The sequence below is a fragment of the Heterodontus francisci genome, chromosome 3, assembly GCF_036365525.1.
Source record: "Heterodontus francisci isolate sHetFra1 chromosome 3, sHetFra1.hap1, whole genome shotgun sequence".
In the NCBI taxonomy this organism is placed as follows: domain Eukaryota; kingdom Metazoa; phylum Chordata; class Chondrichthyes; order Heterodontiformes; family Heterodontidae; genus Heterodontus; species Heterodontus francisci.
Window position 1 is genome coordinate 36,352,147 of NC_090373.1, and position 23,166 is coordinate 36,375,312.

The 23,166-nt window shown below is 43.8% G+C and overlaps 1 protein-coding gene across 2 annotated transcripts in view; it reads right to left on the reverse strand.

Moving 5' to 3' along the window:
- Positions 1-202: 202 nt before the first annotated feature.
- fam83b (family with sequence similarity 83 member B) overlaps positions 203-23,166 on the reverse strand; it is a 46,207-nt gene continuing 23,243 nt past the window's right edge. For both annotated transcript variants that reach the window (XM_068017346.1, XM_068017337.1), the window contains exons 5-6: positions 6,048-6,172; positions 203-3,099 (exon numbers count right to left, since the gene is read on the reverse strand). In XM_068017346.1, coding sequence (XP_067873447.1) covers positions 915-3,099; positions 6,048-6,172 — 2,310 coding nt within the window. In that variant the 3' untranslated portion in view covers positions 203-914. The remainder of the gene's footprint in view (positions 3,100-6,047; positions 6,173-23,166) is intronic.

Sequence of the window (23,166 nt, forward strand, 5' to 3'; positions counted from 1 at the left end):
CAGTGACTTGAGGGCAGCCAGAACACAAAGAACTATATCCCAGGCTGAAACAGCACCTTCAGGAGAGAATAGAAATTTGGAGGGATCGGAAACAAAACCAAAAGCTTACATCTGCCAACACTGGGAAGCAAAAAGTTGTTCAGATTTGTATTAAATGATGCCAAGACATTTATGATTTTAATTTTTTTTTTAAATCCCCAAATTTTAATATATCAACCCCAGTTTTCACAAATTCCACTGTACAAAATATGGAACAGATGGCAACTGTAATTCAAAAATACTTCTATCTTATCTGTGTCTTGGGTTATTACTATTTTACAGGAAACAAGTCAGAAACATTTATGCAAGAACATATTTAAAAGTTTCAGTGGTTGGTACTCATTGAAAATTCTAGTATTAGTCCTGTCCCAAAAATAAACATTTTCAACTTTTCAAGAATAGAATTTTCTATGACTGCACATTCCATTAATACTAACGTATAATACAAGGCATTGTAGAAGTACAAAAAGCAGTGGATCATGAGAAAGATAGGGGTTTTGAATGTAGAAAAGACAAGCGGTATTTAGAGGGGTTCACCCGTCTAGCACAATATGTAGTACGATTATTCCGCACTCTGTGTCTAGAAAACTAAATTTGATAATCCTGAACTTCTCAAGTTGATTATTTTAAAGCAATATAAAAACATAGAACCAGTCAAAACAAAAGAATTTATCTTACACATCATCATTGCACTTTACACATAGGCCTTGAAATTACATGGGATCATGGTGCACTGCTGCTTAGTGTATTCTTAGCACTATTTCAATGCACGTATTATATTAAACTTGTTAACATGTTAAAATAGTGGCACGAGGAATTTCAGAGGATTGCACTCAAAGTATTATCCCATAAAGTAATTTCAAGGCTATAGCTCCTTATTTTTTATGTTTGAATGACCCCACAAACTTTTGCATAAATTTTCCCAACTTATTTTCATTATGGGAGGGTTCCTGGTGTGCACGATTCCCTTGAAACGAGAAGAATTTTGAACTATGGTGTGGCTGATTACTGCTCAAAGAGTTATCAGTCAAATTTGCTGGTAATGCAGTTGGCTCCGTTTCTTCTGGTTGCAAGTTATTGCCTTGCTTCATATATGCACTTTCAAAACGACTATAAACTCTCCGGTCATTAAGCTGGTAGCTTGTTTTTGTGGTATCAATCTTGTTTTTCATCTCTTCGGGTTTTTGGTTCTTCACAAGAGAAGAGGAACTGGAACTCAGTTTCTGTTCTCTGTTACCCATGTTCGGTTGTTGTTCTGTGGCAAATCTTGGAGCTGATGCATCTCCCTGAATCCTGTCATCCTTCCCAAGCAAATGAGCCTCCAATTGTCCTTGCTTGCTGGCTCGAGCAAATTTTGGAGTGTTTGTGGAATTTGAAGATATGTTTGCTGTCTTATCTATTTGGTCATTCCATGTGTACTTTGCAATTTTTCTCCTTTCCTGATGATCGTTCTCAGAGGTCAAAGTATCAGAACTGCTAGCCATGTTATTGGGTGAGGCTGACCCTCTACTTCTAGGCGCATTATCTCTTTTATCATGAGAGATGTTGAGCAGAGATTTGATTTTCTCTGAGCTTTTTCTAAAGAAATTTGAATGTTGCTCAGAATTTTTGTTGTCTTTCCCCAAATGCCAAATCTTGGGAGATTCATTTCCGTTTGTATCAGTTAGGGAGTGGACTGACAAAGCCTTGCCTGAAAAGGAATTATGTTTCACTTTAGGTAGTGTGTAGTGTCCCGATTGGCTGGCTTTGTAATCTGGCACTGAGTTTTGATCAGTCAGAACTGTCTGGAATCTCTGACTGTAATTCTGCTGATGTTGGATATTAGGACTTTGATTCAGCTCAGTGTCATTGTGAAAAAATGACTCAGTTGATATCTGTTCAACACCTGCCTGAGTTGGAGTTTTCAATTCATCTGTTGAATTCTGTTTATCTGTATTAAACAGTGAATATCCAATACTGCACACTGATCCATTTTGGGGAGTTGTTGGCTCTGACGTTGCACCAATAGTTGAAGCCGTTGACTCACAGTAATGGCTGATGCCATCAGTCTGATCCATTACAGGGGTCCTGTAACTTGATGAAGAATACAGAAGGGAATGTGACAAATTGGGATTGGTTTTAATTTCTGTTCTGCTCATTAATTCTGAATGTCCTTGCATCCTGAGGCCTACTGGATTTTCAAACCTGTCCATTGTGTTCAGAGTAGCATTATCAAATGGGTCAGCAATAGAATTTGTTGGAGGTCCAGATTTATCATTTAGGTAGGTTTCAATTCTCCAGTTTCGTAAGCCTGTCTTTTTCATATTTTCTAGGATTGGCAGCTTGTGGGTGGACGGCTGGTTCAGAGTTTTATGTCCATGATATGTATTCCGAATATTTGAGCTCCTTTCAAAGTTTGGTGTTATTCTGCTATGCTTCAGACGCTGAAGGGCATTTCTAATGGTGCTAGACCTAAATTCACCTCTAGATGAAGAAGCAATACTTTCACTTTCTTCAAGCAAATTAAGGTCACTTCGTTGAAATATGGGTCTGTGGTTTACTGATCTATTCAGCAAAAGATACGGTGATGTTTCTGGCTGCTCCCCAGCATAACTATGTCTCTTCCAGTAATCGTTTCTCTCATAAGTCTGTAGACAATTGATTCTGCTTCCTGGGTCCAAACCACTTATAATCGGAGGTCTAATATGTGAAATTCGTGGATTCAATTTATTATTAATGTTGTTCCACTCATTTTGATGCATGTTTTGCCTTCCATGAAGCTTTTGATACAATGTTTCAAGTGTATGCCTCTTGGGATTCTGTCTACTGAATGGCTGGTGTTGGTTACAGGATGAAGCAAATGAAGATGCTGAATGCTGACACATACTAGTGTTAAGGCCATTTTGCCACATAGATGGTTGTTTTCTTACAGTGAATAATTTGGAGTTTTCTGTTGCAAATATACTGGGGATATCTGATCGACCATAGAGTGTCCGAAATTCTTCATCATAGGATTCTACTAGATGGCCAGTGATCACTTGTACCATACTAAGATTTATCTTCTCGAAGGACCACATGAAACTGAAAATAAATAATTCATTTACTTAGTTGCAAAAAGATATATAACTAGCCAATTGAACTTCCAAAGGAAACTTGTTCAAGAATTCTTCAGAAATGAGATGCCACACTTCATTCTTGCTTTAGTAGTACAGTTGCGCTCAAAATAAATCTCGAATGGTGGAGAGTGAGTTGTATGTTCATGACCTGCTGCCTAGCGCAAATATCACATATCTTGAAGGCAAAGCTCAAGTTGTTGCAGGCCCGCCTCCTGCTCTCGACACTATTCCCACTAAACTGCTAGCCACCTATGTAATTATGGCCAGAGAATCACCTATGGATTTCTCTTCAGTTACCTCGAGTGTCCCCCAAGGATTTATTCTTGGTCCCCTCCTGTTCTACATGTTGCCTTTCAGTGACATCATCCAAAAACAGCGCCAGTTTTCACATGTAAGCCGATGACACCCAGTTTAACCTCCCCACCACCTCTCTTGACTCCTTCATTGTCTTTTTCTTTTTTAAATTCTTTCTTGGGATGTGGGCATCACTGGCAAGGTCAGCACTTGTTGCCCATCCCTAATTGCCCTTGACCTGAGTGGCTTACAAGGCCATTTAAGAGGGCAGTTAAGAGTCAACCACATTTTCGTGGGTCTGGAGTCACATGGAGGCCAGACCAGATAAGAACAGCAGATTTCTTTCCCTAAAGGACATTCGTGAACCAGATGGGTTTTAAACAACAATCGATGATAGTTTCATGGCACCATTACTGAGACTAGCTTTCAATTCTAGATTTTAATGAATTGAATTTAAATTTCAACGGCTGCCGAGGTGGGATTTGAACCTGTGTCCCTAGAGTATTAACCCAGCAACATTACCACTAAGCCACCGTCTCCCCCATCTCTACATTATCAGACTGATTGTCTGACATCCAGTACTGGATGAGCAGAAATTTCCTCCAATTTAACATTGGGAAGACTGAAGCCATTGTCTTCAGTCCCCACTACTAACTCCATTCCCTAGCCATCAACTCTATCACTCTTCCAGGCAACAATCTGAGGCTGAACCAGACTGTTCACAAACTTGGCATCATATATGACCCTGGGATGAACTTCCAACCACATATCTGTGTCATTACTAAGACCACTATTTCCATCTCCGTAACATCGCCTGACTCCACTCCTGCCTTAGTTCATCTGCTGCTGAAACCCTCATTCATGTCTTTGTCACCACTAGATTTAAAGGGCTTCCAGTGGTGAACTCAAAAAATGGCAGCCAGCACGGAAGAGCCGCCGCGATCTCCCGCACAGCGGCTCATTTAAATAATCGGGGCAGCACAACCCCCAATCATGTGGAGGGGGCAGTCAACCAGCTCTGCCGGCAAATAAAATTGTAACACCCCTTTCCAGCGCCCCAATAAAAATGACAGTAGGTATTTGCTCTTTCCCCCCAAAACACTTTGCTTTGAATTCTGACCTATTTCCACCCCCCGAGACTGCACAAAAGTTGAAAGTTCACCCCTTCCTACCATCCCCTACACTGATGCTTATTTGACCCTGTACCCCCCACCCGCAGTAAAAATCTTAGCTCCTCCCCCCTCCTCACCAGTGACACGCCTGCTTTCCCCAGATGGGGAATTGAAGGTGCGGGAGTGACGGCCACCACACTGAAGATTGCAGGAGGCCCAGAAGATTCAAGCTAAGTTGATTTAAATTTATCCATCTCATTAATTTAAATATTGAAATTGAGGTCCCGTCGACCAGCGGCAGGGGTGCCGCCAAGGAGCCTCGCCAGGCCCTCCCAGCATCGAGGTCCATGGCGGGCCTTTACTGCAACCATCTTCCGCAACCCACCCCCACTCCCCCCCCCCAGCCACAGAGCCCAACATTGTGGGCTTGGTAAAATCCAGCCCAATGATTCCAATGCACTCCTGGTGGGCCTCCCACATTCTATCCTCTGTAAACTTGATCTCATCCAAAACTCTACTGCCCATATCCTTATTTGTGCCAAGTCCGGTTCACCCATCACCTCAGTGACTCCTGGTCAAGCAATGCCACGATTTTACAAACTCATCCTGGTTTACAAATCCTTCAATGGCTTCTCCCCTCTCTATCTCTGAACCTTCTCCAGGCCTGCCTTGACAACCCTCTGAGATATCTGTGCTCCTCTAAGTCTAGCCTCTCAAGTATCCCTGATTTTAATCGCTCCATCGTTGGTGACCGTGCCTTCAGCTGCCTAAGCCCCAAACTCTGGAGTTCCCTCCCTAAGCCTCGCCACCTGTCTTTACTCCTTTAAGGTGCCCCATAAAACGTACCTTTTTGACCAAGCTTTTGGTCACCTGCCCTAATATCTCCTTATGTGGCTGGGTGTCAAATCTTGCTTTATCACGCTGATGTGAAGAGTCTTGGGATGTTTTATTATATTAAAGGCACTGTATAAACAGAGCTGTTGTTGTTGCTTAAGGATAGCATATGTACTCTGAAATTGTACTAACAGCCGAATAAACATATGTTCAGCTATTTCTTAATCTGTGTAACAAAGGCAAGGATGTGGGGTATTTTACTGGAATAAGGTTGCTTAAGCAACATCACTGGCTAATACTTTGTTACCAATATTAACTATTAATAGCAGTACATACATATTGCATAGAATGGCATGAAATTTACAGCACAGGAACAGGCCAATTGGCCCAACTGGTCTGTGCCAGTGTTTCTGCTCCAAGATGAGCCTCCTTCCAACTTACTTCATCTAATCCTACTGGCACATCCTTCTGTCCCTTTCTCCCTCATGGACTTATCTAGCTTGCTCTTAACTGCATCTATGCTATTCGTTTCAACTATTCTACTGTGGTAGCGAGTTCCACATTCTAACCACTTTCTGGGTAAAGATGTTTCTCCTGAATTCTTTATTGAATTTATCAGTTCTACCCACAAGTGTTGTTTATCTAGAAAGTACTTACTGAAATAGATAGTTACCTGTACGTTCCATACACCACTGTCTTACAGTCAACGAGAAGAAATTTCTCCATCATCCTTCCATGGAACTTGCTTCCTGATCTGCAAAGGTACTCTAATCCCTTGACTGTCCGAATTCTAATTTTCTGTTAAAAGGTTGGTTGTAATTAGAAGAAGTTGTTTCAAGCTAGCAGTACTGGACATAGGATAGCAAAATAATGAAATGAAACTGGACACTAGTCTTGCCATTAAACCTGCGAAATATTTGAATAAATAATTACATTCATATCCATCATTTAAGTATCTGTGAGTACATTGATTACGTCTATTTGTGAATCATCGTACATCATTAAAGAACCTCCTTTATTCTATGAGTAAATGAATTGAAGGAAATAAACATTTATTTTAATTTCGGCATTATTTCACAATGATTCGAACCGATAATATTCTAAACAAATTTGATCAATCCGAAACACTCCTGGCTGGTCTCCCATCTTCCATCCTCCATAAACTTGAAGTCATCTAAAACTCTGCTGCCCATATCCTAACTGGTATCAAGTCCCATTCATCAATCATGCCTAAACTCGCTGACCTACACTGGCTCCTGGTCTGGAAACACCTTGATTTTAAAGATTTATCATCCTTTTTTCAAATCCCTCCATATCTCTGTAACCTTCTCTAGCCTCACAACCCTCTGAGATATCAGCACCGGGTGGAGTGGGGGGGGGGGGGGTGGGTGAAGGGGATGCGGTTGCGGTGGTAATTAGAGGCGTTGGGAGGAGGTTGGAGGTTTCTGTGGGGAGGTTGGGGGGGTAGCTCAGTGGGGAGGTCAGTAAGGTCAGTGGGGCCAAGCAAGCTGGATCCAACAGATAGGTGGAAAGGCACTTACCTCCTGGATCCGACAATTCTTGCCTGGGTTTAGCTGCCAGGTTTCCCGAGGCTCAGGAAACCTGGATGTTCACAGTTCAATTCTAAAAGCTGAATAACAATGAGACTCACAGTCCCATTACAATATTTAAAGTGCCAGCCCGCCTCCTGGCAGCTGGTTGATCAGTTGTCCACCATCCCACCACCATTAAAGTGGGGGTTTGGAGGCAGGTTTGTGACGGAATTCTGATTTTTCACACTTGAATCCCCCCCCCCACCCCCCCCCCCCCCCCCCCCCCCGCCACTCCCAACCCAAACCTGCTTATTTTTTGTGATTACATTTCCTTCCAAAGTTTCAGTTTGATCACCTTATGTCAGAGATGAAAGGAGTTAGACATATAACAAGTTTTAAATAAGTGCAGAGGCAGGAAAATGGAGGAGTGGGGAAAGAATAAAAAGGAAGGCCTATGACTGGGTACTTGTCATTTAACCTCTTCTACGTTTCATCATCTATGATTGCTTTGCTGAACACACCTCCATTCGGTCCACAAGTATGACCCTGAGCTTCTGGATGCTTGCCATTTTAATTCTCTGTCCCATTCCCACTCTGACCTCAGTCTCCTACACTGTTCCGATGAGATTCAAGGTAAACTCGAGGATCAGCATATCATCTTTCAATCAGGCACTTTTACCCCCTTCCTGACTCAAGATTGAGTTCAACAATTTCAGATCATAACCTCTGACTCCATTATTTTAGATGGCAGCTTGGTGATGATTCTGCTATTTCCCCATTTACACCTCCTCTAGACCCATCCTTAGTTTCTTTACTTGTCCCATTACTATCTCCTTTTGCCTTGCACCATTCTCCTTTTTCCATTTAATCTCTCCTGCCTTCTACCCTATCATAGGCATTCTCTTTTGTTATACAAGAACATAGCATAAGAAATAGGAGCAGGAGTAGGCCATTTGGCCCCTCGAGCCTACTCTGCCGTTCAATAAGATCATGGCTGATCTGACTGTGTCCTTAACTCCACTTTCCTGCTAGCACTCCATAACCCTTGACTTCCTCGTAGATCAAAAATCTCTCCAACTCAGTCTTGAATATATTCAATGACCCAGCCTCCACTGCTCTCTTGGGTAGAGAATTCCGAAGATCAACGCCCCTCAGAGAAGAAATTCCTCCTCATCTCCATCTTAAACGGTGACCCCTTATTTTTCCCCCACAAGGGAGAATCTAGCATCTACTCTGTCAAGCCCTCTCAGAATCTTATATGTTTCAATAAGATCACCTCTCATTCTTTCAAACTCCAATGAGTATAGGCCCAATCTGCTTAACTTTTCCTCAAAGCAACCCCTTCATCCCAGAAATCAGGCTAGTGAACTTTCCCTGAATTGCTTGTTCTTTCCTCCCCTCTCCCATTTCCCTGCCTTGGCACTTGCAGTAAACCAGCTGCATCTTTTTCCAGTTCTGACAAAGGGTGATCGACCTGAAATGTTAACTCTGTTTCTCTCTCCACAGATATTGCCAGACCTGCTGAGTATTTCCAGCATTTCCTGTTTTTATTAGAGACATCCACAGTATTTTGTTTATTTATTAGCAATCCAGAAGCCTGCATTGATAATCTGGACACGCAAGTTCAAATCCCACCACAACAGTTTAGTTAAATAAATTCAGTTAGTTAAATAAATATGGAATGAAAAAAGCCAGAATCAGTAACTGGTTCACTCATCTCCTTTAGGGAAGAATATCGGCCAATTTCACCCAGTCTGGTCTATATATGACTCAAGACCCACAGCAATATGGTTAACACTTAACTGCCCTTTTTACTGGCCTGGAAAGCCACTCAGTTATATCAAACTACTATAAAAAAAAACAACAACAAAACAGACAGGTCACCTTGCATCAATCTAGACATCGGATTTGGAAATGACAATGCTACACTCTGCCCTGTCAACCCTGCAAAGTCCTCCTCACTAACATATGGGAAAGCTGTCCCACAGACTAGTCAAGCAACAGCCTGACATAGTCATACTGACAGAATCATACCTTACAGACTATGTCCCAGGTAACTCCCTCATCATTCCTGGGTATGTATCCTAGCCCACTGGTAGGACAGACCCAGCAGAGGTGGTGACAGTGATATACAGCTCTGGGAGTCCTCAAAATTGACTCTGCAACCCATGAAATCAAATAGCATCAGGTCAAACATAGGCAAGGAAATCTCTTATTGATTATCACCTACCACCAACCCCCACCTCCCCCTCAGCTGATGAATCAGTACTCCTCCATGTTGAACACCATTTGGAACAAACACTGAACGCAACAAAGAATGTACTCCAGGTGGGAAACTTCAACATCAGTCACTAAGAGCGTCTCAGTAGCACCACTACTGACCAAACTGGCTGAGAACATAGCTGAACGACATAACTGTCAGACTGGGGCTTGCAGTAGGTAGAGGACCAACACAAGGGAAAGACCTTCTTGATATTGTCCTCACCAGTCAATCAATCACAGATCCATTTGTCCATGATAAAATTGGAGACAGTGACCGCCACACAATCCTGGTGGACATGAAATTCTGTCTTTACATTGAAGACACCCTCCAATGTGTTGTGCAACATAACCACCATGCTAAATTAGAACAGATCTTGAAGCTCAAAACTAGGAATCCATGAGGCACTGTGGGCCATCAGCAGCAGCAGAATTGTATTCCACCACAATCTGTAACCTCATGGCCTGGCATATCCTTCACCCCACCATCACAATCAAGCCAGGGAACCAACCCTGGCTCAGTGAGGAGTGCAGGAGAGCATGCCATGAGCAGCACCAGAAGCATCTGACAAGGAGATGCCAATATGGTGAAGCTACAACATAGGACTACGTGCATGCTAAACAACAGAAGCAGCATGCTATAGATTGAGCTAAGAAATCCCACAACCAACGGATCAGATAAAAGCTCTGCAATCTTGCCACATCCAGTCGTGAATGGTGGTGGATGATTAAACAACTAACAGGAGGAGGAGGCTCCACAAATATCCTCATCCTCAACAATGGGGGAGCCCAGCACATCAGTGCAAGAGACAAGGCTGAAGAACTTGCAATGATCTTCAGTCTGAACTGCCAAGTGTATGATCCATCTCGGCCTCGTCCTGAGGTCCCCACCATCACAGATGCCAGTCTTCAGCCAATTCAATTCATTCCATGTAATATCAAGAAATGGCTGAGTGCATTAGATGCAGCAAAGGCCAAAAGCCCCAACAACATCCTACTGCAATACTGAAGACTTGTGCTCCAGAATTAGCTGTGCCTTTAACCAAGCTGTTCCAATACAGCTACAAAACTGGCATCTACCCAACAAAGTGCAAAATTGCCCAGAGATGGCCTGTGTACAAAAAGCTGGACAAATCCAATCCGGCCAATTTTCACTCCATCAGTTAACTGTCAATCATCAGCAAAGTGATGGAAGGTGTCATCGACAGTGCCATCAAGGGGCACTTACTCACCAATACCTGCTGACCGATGCTCAGTTTGGATTCTGCCAGGACCACTCGGCTCCAGACCTCAATACAGTGTTATGACCAGATGGGAGGAGTCTAGGGGTTCCTGATCAGCCTTTGCCTGGTTTAACCGTAACAGGGTTTAATTTTAAAACACCGTGTTTTTAGCTCCCCCTCAGTGAATCCTTGTTCACTGCTCCGGTTGTAAAGCAAATAAATCAAACAGGTTTCCTTAGATTTAAGCAAGAAAGGTAGAAGTTTATTAATCTTAAACTCTAATCCGGTTAACGACTACGAATATGCGACGCGACCAAACTAGCATACATACGCGATAAACAAACACGCAGATAGAGACAGAAAAAGTAGAAGGAATGAAGGGAAAAAGTTTGAGGCAATACCTGGTAGTTACAGTCCTTTAAGTTCAATGTGGAGTCTTTGGTTTCTGGTATTCGTTGGGGTCCAGTTCACACTTCAACTTGTTCCGATGTAGGAGTCTTTTCTCTCAAGGTTGACTTGTCTTCCATGGGTCTGGTGGCTTGGGAGAAAGCGAGAGAGCGAGCAAGAGGCTTCCCTCGTTCCAGCTTCAGTTTCAAACTGCCTTCTGAATTCAAACTGTCCTGTGGCTAGTTCAAAAAACCTGAACCAGCCAGTTAGTCATTTGACCAGCTGGTTTAACCAGTCCTGGCTCTGTGGATTGCATCATCAGCAGGGCCTGGAATGCGCTTCAATGTTGGGTGATCAAAATCCATTTGGGTTAACTTGAGCAGGGAATAATCCTTTATCTCCACAAGCAGTATCTTAGTATGTAAATATGCTTCCAGCCCAGTGTCTGGAGATCTACAAACAAGTAATTTCTTCATTTCAGCAACAGTTTAAGATCAATGTTCATATGAAAAAATTAATATGCCTCATTCTTGGCAGCTGGGGGTCTGCATGACAAGAGTCTTGGTCCAAACATGGACAAAAGAGCTGAATTCCAGAGGTGAGGTGCGAATGACTGGCCTTGGCATCAAGGCAGCATTTGAGCGAGTGTGGCATCAAGGAGCCCATGCAAAATTGAAGTCAGTAGGATTCGACTAGAAGTCTCCACTGGCTAGAGTCATACCTGGCACAAAGGAAAATGGTTGTCGGAGGCCAACCATCTCAGTCCCAGAACATCGGTGTAGGTGTTCCTCAGGGTACTGTCCTTGGCTTAATCATCTTCAGCTGCTTCACCAATGACCTTTCGTCCATCATAAGAGCACATTCGCTTATGATTGCACTGTGTTCAGTTCCATTTGCAACTCCTCAGGTAATGAAGCAGTCTACGCATGTATGAAGACCTGGACAACATTCAGGCTTGGGCTGATAAAGTGGAAAGCTACATCCACACCACACAAGTGCAAGGCAAGAACCATAGCAAAAGAGAGAGAATCTCCATCTCCCCTTGATAATCGATGGCATTATCATAATTGAATTCCCCACATCAACATCCTGAGAATCACCATTGACGATACATTTAACTGAACCAGCCACAAATACAGTGGCTAAGAGCGCAGGTCAGAGGCTGAGAATTCTGCAGCAAATGATTCACCTCCTTACTCCCCAAACCCCATCTACAAGCACAGGTCAGGAGTGTGATGGAATACACTACACTTTCCTGGAAGAATTCAGCTCCAAATGAACTCAAAAACCTCAACACCATCCAGAACAAAGCAGCCTGCTTGATTGGCACCCCTTCCACCACCTTAAACATTCACTCCATCCACTGCTGGCACATCGTGGCTGCAGTGCGCACTATCTACAAGATGCACTGCAGTAACTCACCAAGGCTTCTTCCACAGCACATACCAAACATGTGACCTCTATCACCTAGAAGGTTAAAGGCAGCAGGCGCATGGCGACACCACCACCTCCAAGTTCCTTTCCAAGTCACACACCATCCTGACTTGGAAAAATATTGCCATTCCATCATTGTTGCTGGGTCAAAATCCTGGAACTCCCTCCCTAACAGTACCATCACCAGGTACTATTCAGCAGTTAAAAAAGGAAGTTCACTATCAGCATGGACTTCAGCAAGACTTTTGATAAGGTCCCGCATGGGAGATTGGTCAAGAAGGTAAAAGCCCATGAGATCCAGGGCAATTTGGGAAATTGGATCCAAAATTGGCTTAGTGGCAGGAGGGTGATGGTCGAAGGTTGTTTTTGCGATTGGAAGCCTGTGACCAGTGCTGGGGCCCTTGCTGTTTGTAGTGTACATTAACGATTTAGATGTGAACATAGGAGGTGTGATCAGTAAATTCGCAGATGACAAGAAAATTGGTGGTGTCGTAAATAGTGAGGAGGAAAGCCTTAAGATTACAGGATGATATAGGTGGGCTGGTAAGATGGGCAGAGCAGTGGCAAATGGAGTTTAATCCTGAGAAGTGTGAGGTGATGCATTTTGGGAGGACTAACAAGGCAAGGGAATATACAATGGATGGTAGGACCCTAGGGAGTACAGAGGGTCAGAGCGACCTTGGCGTACTTGTCCATAGATCACTGAAGGCAGCAACACAGGTAGATAAGGTGATTAGGAAGGCATATGGGATACTTACCATTATTAGCCGAGGCACAGAATATAAGAGCAGGGAGGTTATGATGCAGCTGTATAAAACACTAGTTAGGTCACAGCTGGAGTACTGTGTACAGTTCTGGTCGCCACACTATAGGAAAGATGTGATTGTACTAGAGAGGGTGCAGAGGAGATTCACCAGGATGATGCCCGGGCTGGAGCATTTCAGCTGTGAAGAGAGACTGGATAGGCTGGGGTTGTTTTCCTTAGGGCAGAGAAGGCTGAGGGGGGACCTGATTGAGGTATACAAAATGAGAGGCATAGGGTAAATAGGAAGAAAAGATAGCAAGAAACTGTTTCCCTTAGCGGAGGTGTCAATAATCAGGGGGCATAGATTTAAGATAAGGGGCAGGAGGTTTTGAGGGGATGTGAGGAGAAATTTTTTCACCCAGAGGGTGGTTGGAATCTGGAACACACTGACTGAAGGGGTGGTAGAGGCAGGAACCCTAATTAACATTTGGATGAGCACTTGAAACGCCATAGCATACAAGGCTCTGGGCCAAGTGCTGGAAAATGGGATTAGAATAGATAAGTGCTTGATAGTCAGCATGGACATGATGGGCCAAAGGACCTGTTTCTGTGCTGTATAACTCTATGACTCTATGATCATCTCAAGGGCAATTAGAAATGTGTATAAATTTTAGCTTTGCCAGCGATGTCCTCATCCTGTTAATGAATAAAGAAAATTTTAAAAATCAGGCAGAAAATTTTGGGTGCCAAAAATCAGTTTGACCTCTGCACCTGAATTCCCAATATGTAACACAAAAAGCTCTGCAATGTTATCAGCAGCATATTTGACTATTTTGCATTGAGTTTCTGGCCCGTGTTTTCCAAGCCCTGTGAAAGCGGCTGTGGAGCTTGGGGGGGCTGTGGAAATTCCGAAAGAGAAGCATTGGGTCAACTCCCCAACATGTCCCCACCTCCATGCATTTCAGGTAATTAAATGTACAATTATCTCCTGATTTCTCCAGTGCAATGAAATTTTCTAAACATCGAACGGGTCTCACTCAGCGTTAGGAGCCTCGTCAGCTCCGAGGAGGTGAATTGACAGCTGGGAATCATCATCGCCTGCAATTAACAGGCATTCAGGTCAACAAAGGAGTAAAACAGCAAGGCCCAGGACAGGACCAAATGAAATAAAAACTAATCAGATCCAAATAAGAAGGAAGAATAACATATATAAATCCTGTAGGGAGAAAGGTGAAGGAGTTCACTGGGAAGAATACAGAACATACAGAAACCTGATAACAGGATGAACAGAGGATCAAAGACAGATTTGTAAAATCTATAACTGGAGATATAAAACACAACAGTAAGTTAGTATTTTAGTCAGAAGGTCAAAAGATAGATGAAGTGCCAGGAACAAAGTAGAATGAGATGAGCCCGAGAAAGTATATTAAATGATTCTTTTCCTAGTGAATACAAGAAAATATTAGCCACTGTGCTTTCCCTCTGGAACTGACCTCAGCATAAATCAGCTGGAAGCCCGAGTCAGATTAAAAGGGCCCAAAACAAATGATTCTCCATGAATAGATTACTTCTCTGAGAGTAGTGAGAGAGTCAAGGGAGCAGATGTGTGAACCATTAACGGGCATTTTTGAGGCAGTTAATCATTACTGGGGCCGAGGTGGGTGGGTACACTGTGCAGGCTTCTGATGCCCTTTAAATACACGCTCTCCATCACACTGCCACCCCCATCTCCAGCCCGCTGTTCCTAATTGGACGGCAAATGTGGAGGTTGCCTGTTAATTGGCCGCTTCCTGCAAGATCGTGCCACAGCACGGCTGATATAAGCAGGGTCGGGACCCGGAAGTGATTCCAACACTCTAAAATGTTACCAATCCGGAAGATTCTGGCCTCTGAGATTAGTTTATCGATGTAAATGAGAAATAGCAGAGCTCATCCCACTCAATATTTTCCGCACTGCGGCCGAACACCACGAGTAATTACTTATTGCATTCTACCTTTCAACCAGTTTCTTATTCATTCTCAGAGATTGGAATCTCTACAGCTTTGAGCTTTACTAATAAAATCAGGAGAACTTTGTCAAATGCCTTATGGAAGTCTAGGCACACAAAGAGTAAAATTTCTCTTGGGCAGTTATTGCAAAATGGCAAGGAAAAAAAACGGCAGCATGTTTTACAGCCGACCTGATTTTCATTCCCATTGATTTTAAAGGGAAACCATATCAGGTGGGTATGAAAGAGGTTCCTAATCCCTTATTTCGCACCATAACACAAAGTCAAAAACCAACCCACTGGTTCTGGATTAGCAAATGACAGGAAAAAGCAAAGGGAGCGTTTTTCGGTTGTGCAGCAAGCACAGCAACATGAATCACCAGGTTAGTCTATTCAAAATAGTGGGCTGAAATTTATACTACCGCCGCTGAAATCGGCGGTGGGCAAAAACAATGGTGGCCCGTCCGCACCGGTCGCATGTTGTGGAGTCGCCGCGATCCTAAGCGCGGCAGCTCATTGAAATAGCCGATGATGTGGAGGGGACGGGCAGTCCATCTCCAGTAATGGCGTCAGCTGCCTGTGTGCAGGCGCTGACGCCATTTTTAAAGCGCTTCGAGCCCTACTGTTCAATTTAAAGAAAAACCTAATTTTAAAAAATTAAATACATTAATTTTGCCCCTCTCCCACCCCCCCCCAAAATAACCATAAAATTAATTACTTGCCCTCTCCCCCGCAAAACACTTATCTTGACCACCTGTCCTTCCCCCCCCCACAAAGTGCATAAACTTTAACTAAAACCCGTTCCACCATCTCCTACACCAATGATATTATTTTGACCCCGCCACCCCCACATCCTCCCGCAGTAGGAAACTGACCTCCTCCCCTCTCCCAACCAGTGTTTCACCTCGTTTCCCTGGACAGGGATCCGAAGGCGTGGTAGTGCCAGCCAGCGGCACAAAGATCGCACAGGGACGGACGGCAGGAGTATAAGTGTAAATAATTCATTGATTTAATTTATTTAAATGGCGCTTCCTGTCGGCGAGGGCGTTTGGGGGGGGTGGGGGGGGGGGGGGGGGTCGCCACGAGGCCTCGTCACCAATATCGGGCCGGGCCCTCCCGCTGTCAGGGTGCATGGTGGCCAAGAGGCATTTTATGGCCTCACCAACCCACCCGCCATGGTGCCTGACGTCAGAAGTCTGTAAAATTCAGCCCAGTGCCATGCACATTCTACGCCCACCTGAGAGGGCAGACAGGACCTCTGCTTAACATTTCATCAGAAAGACGGCACTTCCAAGACTGCAGCACCCCCTCAGTACTGTACTGGGGCGTTAGCCTGGAGTTTGTGCTCAAGTCTCTGGAGTGGAGCTTGAGCCACAACTCTCTGACTCTGAGGCGACAGAGCTGCACACTGAGACACAGCTGAGTATGCCAGTGTCATAGCTGCATGGGAACAGCTCAATCCGAGGGGTTAGCTCTGCTGCACAGGTTTTCAGCACCAGTGTTGAGACAGTTTCATAGTCTTTGTTCTGACAGAACTCAGCTGCTTCTCAATGTTAATTGACGAGATGCAGGCATCAATGATGGTAGGGACCCTGCTAGATCAATGCAATCATTCACTCAGCATTTCTATTTGCCCTGGCTCAGCCTCGTCTCTTGCAGTCACACACAAGGATCCACCATAGTTGAAAAAAAAAAGAGATGATCATAGAGTCATACAGCACAGAAACAGGCCTTTCGGCCCATCGTGTCCGTGTCGGCCATAAACACCCATTTATTCTAATCCCATTTTCCAGCACTTGATCCGTAGCCTTGTATGCTATGGCATTTCAAATGCTCATCTAAATACTTCTTAAATGTTGAGGGTTCCTGCCTCTACCACCCCTTCAGTCAGTGTGTTCCAGATTCCAACCACCCTCTGGGTGACAACATCCCCTCTAAACCTCCTGCCCTTTACCTTAAATTTATGCCCTCTGGTTATTGATCCCTTCGCTAAGGGAAAAAGCTTCTTCCGATCTACCCTATCTATGCCCCTCAGAATTTTGTATACCTCAATCAGGTACCCCCCTCAGCCTTCTCTGCTCTAAGGAAAACAACCCTAGCCTATCCAGTCTCTCTTCATAGCTGAAATGCTCCAGCCCAGGCAACATTTTGGTGAATCTCCTCTGCACCCAATCTACAGCAAATACATCCTTCCTATAGTGTGGCGACCAGAACTGTACACAGTACTCCAGCTGTGGCCTAACTAGTGTTTTATACAGCTCCATCATAACCTCCCTGCTCTTATATTCTATGCCTCGGCTAATAAAAGGCAAGTATCCAATATGCCTTCCTAACCACCTTATCTACCTGTGCTGCTGCCTTCAGTGATCAATGGACAAGTACACCAAGGTCCCTCTGACCTTCTGTACTTCCTAGGGTCCTACCATGCATTGTATATTCTCTTGCCCTGTTAGTCCTCTCAAAATGCATCACCTCACACTTCTTAAATTCCACTTGCCACTGCTCCGCCCATCTTATCAAACCATCTATATCGCTCTGTAATCTAAGGCTTTCCTCCTCACTATTTACGACACCACCAATTTTCGTGTCATCTGCGAACTTACTGATCATACCTCCTATATTCACGTCTAAATCATTAATGTACACTGCAAACAGCAAGTCCCAGCACCGATCCCTGCGGTACACCACTGGTCACAGGCTTCCAATCGCAAAAACAACCCTTGACCATCACCCTCTGCCTCCTACCACTAAGCCAATTTTGGATCCAATTTGGCAAATTGCCGTGGATCCCATGGGCCCTTACCTTCTTAACCAATCTCCCACATGGGACCTTATCAAAAGCCTTACTGAAGTTCATGTAGACTACATCAACTGCTTTACCCTCATCTACACAGCTAGTCAGAGAGTTATACAGCACAGAAACAGGCCCTTCAGCCCATCATGTCTGTGCTGGCCATCAAGCACCTATCTATTCAAATCCCATTTTCCAGCACTTGGCCCGTAACCTTGTATGATATGGCGTTTCAAGTGCTCATCTCAATAATTCTTAAATGTTTTGAGGGTTCCTGCCTCTACCACCCCCAGTGACACTTCTACCGCTTGTCTGGCTTCATTCCATAGGACTCGGTCCAGTACCGCCCCTTCTCTTGTAGGACTTTCTATGTGCTGGTTCAAAAAGCTCTCCTGTATGCACTTTAAGAATTCCACCCCTTTTAAGCCTTTTTGCACTAAGACTATCCCAGTTAATATTGGGGCAGTTGAAATCCCCTACTATTATTACCCTATTATTTTTACATCCCTCTGTGATTAGCCTACATATCTGCTCCTCTATCTCTCCCTATTTGATGTTCACCAATTCATCAGTGAACAGCCCCACTTCTGGCCTTATGATGGAGGGACGGTCATTGATGAAGCAGCTGAAGATGGTTGGGCCTAGGACACTACCCTGAGGAACGCCTGCAGTGATGTCCTGAGGCAGAGATGATTGACCTCCAACAACCACAACCATCTTCTTTTGTGCTAGGTATGCCTCCAACCAGCGGAGAGTTTCCCCAATTCCCATTGACTCCAGTTTTTCCGCTTCCTTCTTACATTAGTTGCTTGATTGTCCACCATCATTCACAACTGGATATGATGAGGCTGCAGAGATTAACCCTGGTTCATTGTTTGTGTGACTGCTGTTATGACCAGGTGAGAAATATGTCTAGGGGTCTTTTGCTGTCTTTACCTGGTCTTATTGTAACAGAGTTTAATTGTCAACACACTGTTTTGAGCTCCCTTTTTTTGTGAATCCTTGTTCACAGTTTTCCACTTATAAGGCAAAAAAATGATCACAAACAGGCTTTCTTTGGTTTAAAGCAGAAAGATGAAATTTATTAAACTTTAAACTCTGATACTGTTAACACCAACGTATATACGACATGCCCACGCCAGCATGCACATGCGATACACATGCAAAAAGGGGCAGAAAAGAGCAGAAGAAAAGATAAGTAGAACAGTTTGAGGAAATATCTTGTTACTGTTTCTCAAGCTCGCTGTAGTCCTTGACTGAAGATGTGGTCTTGCGTTTCGTTGGGGCCCAGTATTCTTGTTCAGGTAGGAGATTTTTTTCTCTGAGTTTACATGCCTTCAATGCTCTCAGTTCCCTGAGAGATGAGCAGGCAGGAGAGGAGAGGTCTTCTCAAACCAGGAGTCAGGAGCTTTCTGATCTCAAGTACTGTTTTGTCCAATTTAAAACTCTCAGTTCAAACCTCTGCAACAGTTAGTCATGTGACTAAAACTGGTCCAACCACTTGTGTACTGGGGAAGCAACTACTGGGTCTCCATTGTTTCAACACCGTCTGTTAATATGCAAATGTACATCCAGTCAGGAACTTGCAATTTTTAAGTTTTAATGTTCATGTGGCAAAAACCGGTATGCCTCAATCTTGGCAGGTGCTGGGTTTGCCTGACACTGCTCAACTCTGTCTATAGCCTGCTGCTTTTAATGTTTAGCGTGCAGGTAGCCCTGTACTGTAGCTTCACTAGGTTCGTGCTTTATTCTAAGATATGTCTGATGCTATGTCTGACATCCCCTTCTCCAATCCTCATTGAACCAGGTATCCTGACTGGAGGGAGATGGAGCATAGGGACATAACAGGAATACCCCATACAGCCTCCCAGCATATAATTGGATCACGGTTGATCTGTATTTTAACTCAATCTGCCCAAATTAGTTCTATAAGCTTTAATAACCTTGCCTAACAAAGATCTATCAATTTCAGATTTGCAGTTTTCAATTGACCTAGCCTAAACTGTTCGTCGGGGACACAGTTCCAGATTTCCACTACCCATTGTGTGAATTAGTCCGACATCACCCCTGAACGGCCTCACTCTAATTTTAAGGCTGTGCCCTCTTATTCTGGATAGCCCCACCGGAGGAAATAGTTTCTTTCGACCTACCCTATCAATTCATTTAATCATTGTAAACACCTCAATTAGATCACTCCTTAATCTTCTATCCTTAAGGGAATACAAGCCTTGTCTATTTAAAGAGGTCTCAATTTAACCCTTTAAACCCCAGGATCATTCTGGTGACTGTACGCAGCTCCTCCCTATCTGAGATGCAATGCCCAGAACCGAATGTAATACTCCAAATGTGGTCTAACCAGAGCTGTTTACAACTGTAGCATTATTTCCACTCTTGTGTATTCCAGCCTCCTTGAGATAAAAGCTAACATTCCATAAACCTTTACAATTATTTTTTGTACCTGCCCATTTCCCCTACTCATCGCATCACCGAAGTTGGCATCCTCAGCAAATTTAGCTGCTCGGTATTAAGACCGCCTGTCATGCTTATCCTAATATGGCCTTTCAGCACCAGACATTGAAGGCCAGGGAGCTCAAATTTCAGGATGACTGCTGGGATAGTCGAATCCACAAGCAGACGTGGTCAGACCAGCTGGTCACAAAGAACAGTACAGCACAGGAACAGGCCATTTGGCTCTCCAAGCCTGCGCCGATCTTGATGCCTGTGTAAACTAAAATCTTTTGCACTTCCGGGGACCGTATCCCTCTATTCCCATCCTATTCATGTATTTGTCAAGATGCCTCTTAAATATCGCTATCATACCTGCTTCCACCACCTCCCCCGGCAGCAAGTTCCAGGCACTCACCACCCTCTTTGTAAAAAACTTGCCTCGCACATCCCCTATAAATTTTGCCCCTCGCACCTTAAACCTATGTCCCCTAGTAACTGACTCTTCCACCCTGGGAAAAAGCTTCTGACTATCCACTCTGTCCATGCCGCTCATAACTTTGTAAACCTCTATCATGTCGCCCCTCCACCTCCGTTATTCCAGTGAAAACAATCAGTTTATCCAACCTCTCCTCATAACTAATGCCCTCCAGACCAGGCAACATCCTGGTAAACCTCTTCTGTACCCTCTCCAAAGCCTCCACGTCCTTCTGGTAGTGTGGTGACCAGAATTGCATGCAATATTCTAAGTGTGGCCTAACTAAGGTTTTGAACAGCTGCAGCACGACTTGCCAATTTTTATACTCTCTGCCCCGACCGATGAAGGCAAGCATGCCATATGCCTTCTTGACTACCTTATCCACCTGCATTGCCACTTTGAGTGACCTCTGGACCTGTACGCCCAGATCTCTCTGCTGGTCAATACTCCTAAGGGTTCTGCCATTTACTATATACGTGAAAAGGCTGCTTGGCAACCTGGTTTTCCTGAATTGTACAAATAGTTTGAGCCACAGAGAGTTTGAACTGAGAAAGACTGTTTGCTCCTGGACTGAGATCTCTCCCGTCTGCTCCCATCTCTTTCTCACAAGCTTCTGAATCCACTGAAGACACATGGACCCCAATGGAGGAAAGTCTCCTACTGTAAACAAGGTTTAAGAAGAATACCGAGCCCCCAACGAAAAGCAAGATCTACCTACAATCAAGGACTCTACAGTGACCTCAAAGAACCGTAACAAAACCTCTCCAGATATTGCCTCAAACTTTCCCACTTTATTTTTCTTTTGCTCTTTTCTGTCTTTATCTGCATGCTAGCGGGGCGCGTCGTGTATCCATTGGCATTAACAGAATTAGAGTTTAAGTTTAATAAATTTCAACTTTTTTCTTTAAACTTAAGAAATCATGTTTGTGCTGGTTTCTTTGCCTTATAATTGGAAAGCAGCCAACAAGGATTCACCCAGGGGGAGCTAAAAACACGGTGTGTTTAAAATTAAACCCTTTTATGGCAAGACAAGGTAAAGGCTGAGAGGGACCCCTAAACCCCTTTCTCACCTGGTTGTAACACCACCGCTCTTTTTGGTATATGTTAGTTACGCTTTGGATTCACAGGGCATGATCTCAAAGTCTGCAGATGACACAGAAATGTTGTAAACAGTGAGGATAGCAGCAGATTTCAGGAGGACACAGACAGACTGGTAAAATGGACAGGCACATGGCAGATGAAATTTAATGCAGAGAAGTGTGAAGTGATTCAATTTGGTAAGAAGAATGAGAACAGCCATATACACAAAATGCTACGATTTTCAGAGAGAGAGAGACTGGGGGTGTATGTACACAAATCATTGAAGGTGGCAGGACAAGTTGAGAAGGCTGTTTAAAAAAAAGAGCATACCGGATCCTTGTCTTTATAAACAGAGGCGTGGAGTACAAAAGCAAGGAAATTATACTTAACCTTTATAAAAATCAGTGGTTAAGTCCCATTTGGAGTATTAAGTCCAATTCTGGCACCACACTTTAGGAAGGATGTCAAGGTCTTCGAAGAGAAGAGATTTACTAGGATGTACCAGGGATGCTGGACTTCAGTTGTGTGGAAACACTACAGAACCTGGGTTTGTTCTCCTTGGAGCAGAGAAGGTCAAGGCAACATTTAATAGAGGTGTTAAAAATCAAAGGGTTTTGACAGAGTAAAGAAGGAGAAACTGTTCCCAGTGGCAGAAAGACTGGGAACCAGAGGACACAGAGATAAGGAAACTGGCAAAAGAATGAAGAAAGATAAGGAGAATTTTATTAACACAGCATATAATAACTTTCAAAAGGGAATGTATATAAATAAAGAGGAAGCATTTGCAGGCCAAGGGGAAAGAGCAGGGGAATCAAGCTAACTGGAGAGCTCTTTCTTCGGCATCAGCACAATGGGCTGAATGGCTTCTTTCTGCGTTGTACTATTTTAAGATTGATATGATGTCTGGAACATTACCAATAGGTCTGTTTTATTTTTGTTATTTTTATTTTGGCTCACTGGAAATCAACCATGTTAAATGGGACTAGAGTCAGGTGGAGGGCAGAATGGGTCGATTCTCAGTCCTGTACAACATTAGAAAATTACTTGGGTTTCTATGACAGTCTGGGGCATGTTTTCTCATCATTCTTTCTTGTTCCAGTCCACAAATTAGCAGTGCATTGAATTTAGTTTCATAACTTGCGATGATAGATTGTGAGCTATGACCTCTTGGTTGCTAATCACTATACAAACTAATATCAAATTGGGATCTTACATTACAGACCAAGTGAGTTCATTCAAGTGCCAGGACCTTGAGAGAGGCTTTGTGCTGTCTTTGTGCAGCTGTAAATTGCATCGAGTCCTTATGTTTGATGTGTTTTGATGAAAGACCTGTGGCCAAGTGACACTAAATTGCATCTTGAGGAAGTGCTCTGCTGACTTGATTCCTCTTTACTGAAAGGAATCCACATTGCTGACAAGGATGCAGGCTG